Raw genomic sequence first — 6,155 nt, forward strand, 5'->3', positions numbered from 1 at the left:
AAATGTCATTAAAATACGTCAATGTTATCGCTTTGATAACGTAAATACTTCCTGCAACACAGCCACGCAGCGGAAGTATGCTCGACAATGTTTTTTTAGCGCCCGAAGCGCGGCTTTATGCAGGCGCGGCCGCGGAACTGCCGCAGCCCCGCAGTCCCCAAAGAAACGCCCGCACCGCGGCGCGCCAGTCGGCGCAAAATGGCCGCGCCCTGGAGAGGCTCAAAAATCTGGTCTATAGACCAGATTCTTTTAGCCTCGCACGCAGGCTGCAGGCGCGCTCCTACTCTCGACACCAGGGGACGCCTCTCGACGTGGACTGCGGGATAAGCGGTGTGGTACAGGCGAATGTTCGTGTTTACTCTGCGTGGCGTTTGATTGTGTCTTTAATTAGTGGTTTGAGTGAGTAGCTACGATGTACAAGAGCTACTCGTCGGGGCGGCACTGTGCCGTCGTTGGCTGCAAGAACAACCAACGTAAACGCAAGCTTCTGATGGACGAAAACTGCTCCGAGCATCAGTGCGGGAGGCGCGTGTGTATGTGCGGCGTGTACTCGTTGCACAGGTTTCCGGCTGCGCCTGAGAAGTGTAGGGAATGGGAAATCGCCCTCAACCGCAAAAACTTCAAGCCAAGCAAACTTGCACGTGTAAGTGTTATCCCACTTGTGGTAGTGAACATTCTGCTGAGGGACACCGCGCCACTGATGCCGTTGCACGTTTTTTTTTTTTTTCGTTTATTACAGGTCTGTTCCGTTCATTTTATTGACGGCAAACCTACCGCCCTAAATCCGTGCCCAATGCTTGAACTTGGCTACGCGAAAAAGGTGAGTACGTCGTGAAGATCAGCTTTCATGAGGTGGAAATGGCTGTTTTGAAATCGTGATGAATGCGCTCTTACACGAGATGCGTGTGGGCCTCGCGTTCACCCGCAACCGATCTTGCTGTGCCAAGAACGCCTCGTACCGAGTGCTGGAAGTCGTGGTCATACAGAGCGAGAAATTAACTGGTAGCTCAAGGCTGCCGATGCCTGTCTTGCCGTTGAACCATATGCCCATTGGCGTTATCAACCCATTACAGGCGTGCGCGTTACGGAGCTAGAACGCAGCGATAACCGACGTCAAACAGATACTGGGTGCGCTGTACTTAGATATGGGCGCGGCAAGCACTGGCGTTGACGCATTCGAGATTCCTGCATAGCGTTTCGGCCAGTGACAGGCAAGCTCAAATGCGTATGACACCGCGTACGACTTGCGCTACGTCACAGACACAACACACACAGACTTTTCTTAGCTTGTTTTAGTGTGCTGTAATTGTGTTTTTTTTATGGGCGTTTAACGTCCCAAAGCGACTCAGGCTATGAGGGACGCCGTAGCGAAGGGCTCCTGAAATTTCGACCACCTGGGGTTCTGTAACGAGCACTGACATTGCACACTACACGGGCCTCTAGAATTTCGCCTCCGTCGAAATTCGGCCGCCGCGGCCGGGATCGGACCCGCGTCTTTCAGGTCAGCAGCCGAGCACCATAAACACTTTTTGTGCTGTAATTGTAGAAGAGTTACAAACATGTTGGGGTTCAAAACATGTGGTTGCAATTAACAAGCCACATCTGAAAATTGTTAAAGAATGTACACGTTGGATACTGAGAAAATAAGAAAAGTGCCGGATTGTTACCATGTTTTCGAGCTTGGCGGTTCTCATGAGCCATCTCTGTGCATTTACATAGGTGACACGTGGAAGGAGGCCAATCCTGAGAACCCTTCAGCCAGAGGCGAATCCTTCATCAGTGCAAATAATGGATAGCCAGGTAATGTCTCTGCTTTGTCTTCATCCAAGTAGTCAAGCTGTCTCACTCAAACATAATCAACTCACCTAAATGTGGTATAAATTGTAATTTCCATACCATGAAAAAAAAATGTGTCGTTAAGTGGAGGCTTGAGAGCATGAACGCATTATATGTCGTCTGGTATTTCCTTCAATGCTTTGTTTTATTTTTATGTGCAGGCCACAGAGCATCCTGTCTCAGCAGTGGCACCTGCACAAGCCACATCTTCTGCCTCAAGTTCAACCTGGGACACAGCAGACCATTCGCAGCAGACTTCAGACTCGGATGAGTCCGAGAACAGTGTCCTTGATCTCAGCTGCCGTGGTTCTGCTTCGACTCAAGAAGAAATAGCAAGTCAAAAGTGTAACAAGAGTTGCCAAGCAGAGGTGCAAGTTTGCAGTGTTGGTGTTCAGTGGGAAGACCCATATTCCTTCATACATGCTGAGCACTCATATGGAGCTACGGAAACCAAATTTCAGTGCTCAGGAACACAAACCATACCAAGACCAGCTTCTGAGGACCTTTCTGAGGCAGTGTGCAATTTTTACACAGGCCTTGGCCTCGATGGCTTTAGGAAACTCGTGACAACAGTGGCTGGTCTTGGTAAGGTTTGTGGAAACATGACCATTGGCGACCAAGTCTTGCTAACTCTCATGCGACTGCGATTGGGACTCCTGTACTTTGACTTGGCCCTGAGATTTGGCACATCTGTGGCACAAACAGGGAGAATATTTCGTAAAATGATAGGAATTTTGCATGGCATTATGACAAATGTTGTTGCATGGCTGCCAATTGATACAATCTTCGCAACAATGCCACAACAGTTTGCCAAGAGCCAATATGCTGACACTACTGTTATTGTAGATTGCACTGAAGTGTATATGCAGCGGCCGAAGAAACTTTACCCAAGAGGGCAGACATACAGCTCCTACAAGGGCTGTAACACTATCAAGTTTCTCGTAGCAGTTGCACCGAGTGGCTTCGTAATGTTTGTTTCTGGCACCTATGGTGGACGGGCTTCAGACAAGTTCATTGTTGAAGATTCAGGTTTTATTGACAACTTGTCTGAAGGCCACGTAATCATGGCTGACAGAGGATTTTGTTTGACCAATGCCATGAAGGAAAAGGGCGTGAAACTAAACACTCCAGCTTTCTCAAAAGGCAGGCTTCAGTTTCCTGAAGCAGAAGCTACGGCGTCCAGACGGATCTCACACTTAAGGATTCATGTTGAACGTGCAATTAATCGTATTAAGGTGTACAGAATTCTCAAGAATTCGTTGCCTATTCATCACAAGAAGTTGATGAACAGCATTGTTCTAGTTTGTGCGGGGTTGTGCAATCTGAAAGGGCCACTAATAGCAGATCCGAAAGGCGAAGAGGAAGAGAAGGAAAATGACAGTGAGAATGAAATGGGCGACATCCAAGGCACCATTGCTCCATGACAAGCATTAGGGCACACTTCAAATTTTTGATGCTGTGAAAGGAGACTGGATGGATTGTCTGAGTATTGTACACCATTTTGTTCCACTTTATTACATCATGTTAAAGGGGTACAGACACAAAGTTTTCAAGTATCCGTTTTTTTTTTGCCTAGAGAGACGCATATGGGCCCAGTAATCGTGAAAATGAGCTCAAAACTCTTGTGCACGGAGTTTATAATTACAAACAATTTTCTACCTGCAGCTTCTGTTTCTGTCAGTGCCAGCACTGAACTGCAGCTTGACGTACAAGTCGACTGGACAACCTGTGCTACTATATTACTGATGACGACTGTGTCGCTGGCAAGCACTGGTTGCTCCTGTGAACTACTACGAGGTTTGGTAACGTCTCAGTAATTGGGCAAGTGCACCTTGATGTCACTGGATACTAGTGGAAAGGCCGAACGGCTCATCAGACACCATTCAAAATCATATGTTCCACTCAACGCCTGCGAGCGAAACTTGCTAGAAGGCATCTCCTTGCACCCATGTAACAAATCATTCGCTACTTTGTGGGAAAATTTTGTGTCTGTACCTCTTTAAAGGTTACACACTGTGTTGTTTGGTCTTTCAAGTGCTTGAGAAATAATGCTCTGGAACTTTGTTTTTGTGTATTCAAGCACACCGACATGAGTGCTACAGGTCATATTAGCAGGGTTTCGTATATAGATATACACTGATTGCTGCAGCGATATTTCTTTTGCATCAACGTCTCAAGCAGTAATAATAAAACTAAAAACACAAAAAGTAAAACTCGGGTCATTCAGTGTTTATTGTTCAGTCTGTTCTGCTGGTGTAGCGATAGCCCTGTATTCAGATATGTCTAAGCTGTTGCTGTGAACAGCATCAACAAGCCTGGGCAAGTAGTGCCTGAAGTAGAATTCTGACAGCCTTGAAATATGAAGGCAAACAAAATCTACATCATAGGGCACTTCAACTAAAATAGAGTTCATGGCTGACCACACATAGAAGTAGCAGTGTATACGCTCTGTGCAGAACATAATAAACTGCACCTGATAGTAGTAACCATTTTTTCCTTTCATATCAAGAAAGTGGACTCCATTCGAGTCCTTCTTGACATCATACTTGTTGGAGTCTACAAGCGGCAGACAGTCATCTACATACGGGCATTTAATTTCTAGGATGCTCTCTGTGCCAACTAAGCCATCAGGGCTTGCCGATAAAAATGGATGCGTGGCACTAACAACTGTGCCACAACGTTCAACATGGACACCACGATGGTTCTCAAACATCCGCCTGGCAACAGGCTCAAACCTTTGTCCATGACTTGTTGCCTTGTTGCCCCGAAACTGGCTGAAAAGGCATGATGTGACAAACTTATCTGGTGGCGTTTCTTTCTTCCGTGGAACCTTTGACACATTAGAAGCTGTGAGACGCAGCTTGCGGCTAGCTTCCCAAAGCTTCCCAGTCTGCTGGCGCGTGAGCTCCATGAGACTTAACCTGATTTGCTCTTTAATACATACCCATTTACTATAAAAGTCTGAGCAGGTGTCGCACGCCAATAGCTCGTCGTCATCATGTCGACCATGAGTGAGCTCAGGGGCTGTATTCCTTAAAATATTTTTAGCCACCACAGTGGGCGACACTTTTGCAACAACAGTCTGATGCAGGAGGCTCCCTTTTATGTCAAGAAGGGGTGCTATTAGAGACTGCTGCATCTCTCTCACATATTGCTCATGAGTCTCATAATGTTTTGTATTAACCTTCTGCCTTTTATGCTGCATGTCTTCGCATTCCTTTCGCATCTTAAAATCCATGGCATCTATTTGTGATGGCTTAACATTTTTCTTTGTGCCCTGGTTCCACATGGCACTCTTGTCAGTGCAGCTCTGTCCGGTCAGGCCTTTTCGGCTGGCAAACTCCACCTTCCACAGGACTGCACCTTGTTATATGAAAAAAAAAGCAGATAGAAAAAAATTGAAAGCAACCAGTGGCTACAATGAATAATGCTACTGCATGTGAAAGTGAGTCCATAGTTGTCGGACCCAAGACAAAGCCCAGAGAGCAAACACGAGGATCACTGTTTGAGAGGCAAAGAAGCCTTTATAGGATGTGCTGCCTTGTTGCTGCCTTTTAGTGTAATTTATAAACTACCTTTTGTTCTGCGCTTATATACTATTTTGTGCATATTGTGCTTGTAAAACTGTTTTGTAAGCGTATACGGACATGAATCACGAGTGTTCTTGTCGCTCGTTTGCTTTTGACATTGTACTTTCATTATGTATGGTTCCCAGTGATGTGTAACATTACCATGCATTTTTGTTTACTTTCATTTGTATCAAAATGTGACCATGAACATACTTTCTTGCTTCCCCCCTTATGTAATGCCCTACCCAGGGCCCTTAAGGGACAATAAATAATGATGATGATGAGTCCATAATAAGGCTCACTCACTTCTGCACAACCTTCTTTTCTTTTTTCACGTAATAGGTGCAGATGTACAGCCTGCATAGTTTTTCATGAAGGTAGAGGCCACACAGCTTGTTTACACATGCAGAAAAGCATAAATGTGCATAGCATGTTACTCAGACAAATTTGTGCAGTTAGGAGTCATTTTTCAACAAAACAGCTGTATGAAGAAAGTATTGCTAATAAATGGAAACAGCTGCAACAAGAATGCATGACGATGGTTTAGTGTCGTTTGCTGAGGTAGCTGAGAGGTTGCATGCACCACATGCAGGTTATAAATGATGTATAGTTCATTTCGATCACAACACTAGACTCAAGAGTGGCTAAGATACAATAAAAAATTGTGGTTGACACAACAAGCTACAGCTATGAGACAAGTAGTTTAAGCTATCTCTAGGAACAGCAGGGAGTGCAAAAATTAGGAGGACA

General features: G+C 45.5%; 1 protein-coding gene across 1 annotated transcript; it reads left to right on the forward strand.

Moving 5' to 3' along the window:
- Positions 1 to 333: 333 nt before the first annotated feature.
- On the forward strand, positions 334 to 5,721 carry LOC149362178 (uncharacterized). The gene is made up of 4 exons (XM_089572938.1): positions 334 to 643; positions 740 to 820; positions 1,720 to 1,800; positions 1,998 to 5,721. The coding sequence occupies exons 1-4, from the start codon at positions 413 to 415 to the stop codon at positions 3,258 to 3,260; spliced, it is 1,656 nt and encodes a 551-aa protein (XP_089429064.1). The 5' UTR covers positions 334 to 412; the 3' UTR covers positions 3,261 to 5,721.
- The last annotated feature ends 434 nt before the right edge of the window (positions 5,722 to 6,155 follow it).

The sequence above is a fragment of the Amblyomma mixtum genome, chromosome 2 (genome assembly GCF_055824585.1).
Source record: "Amblyomma mixtum isolate Tamu chromosome 2, ASM5582458v1, whole genome shotgun sequence".
In the NCBI taxonomy this organism is placed as follows: Eukaryota; Metazoa; Arthropoda; class Arachnida; order Ixodida; family Ixodidae; genus Amblyomma; species Amblyomma mixtum.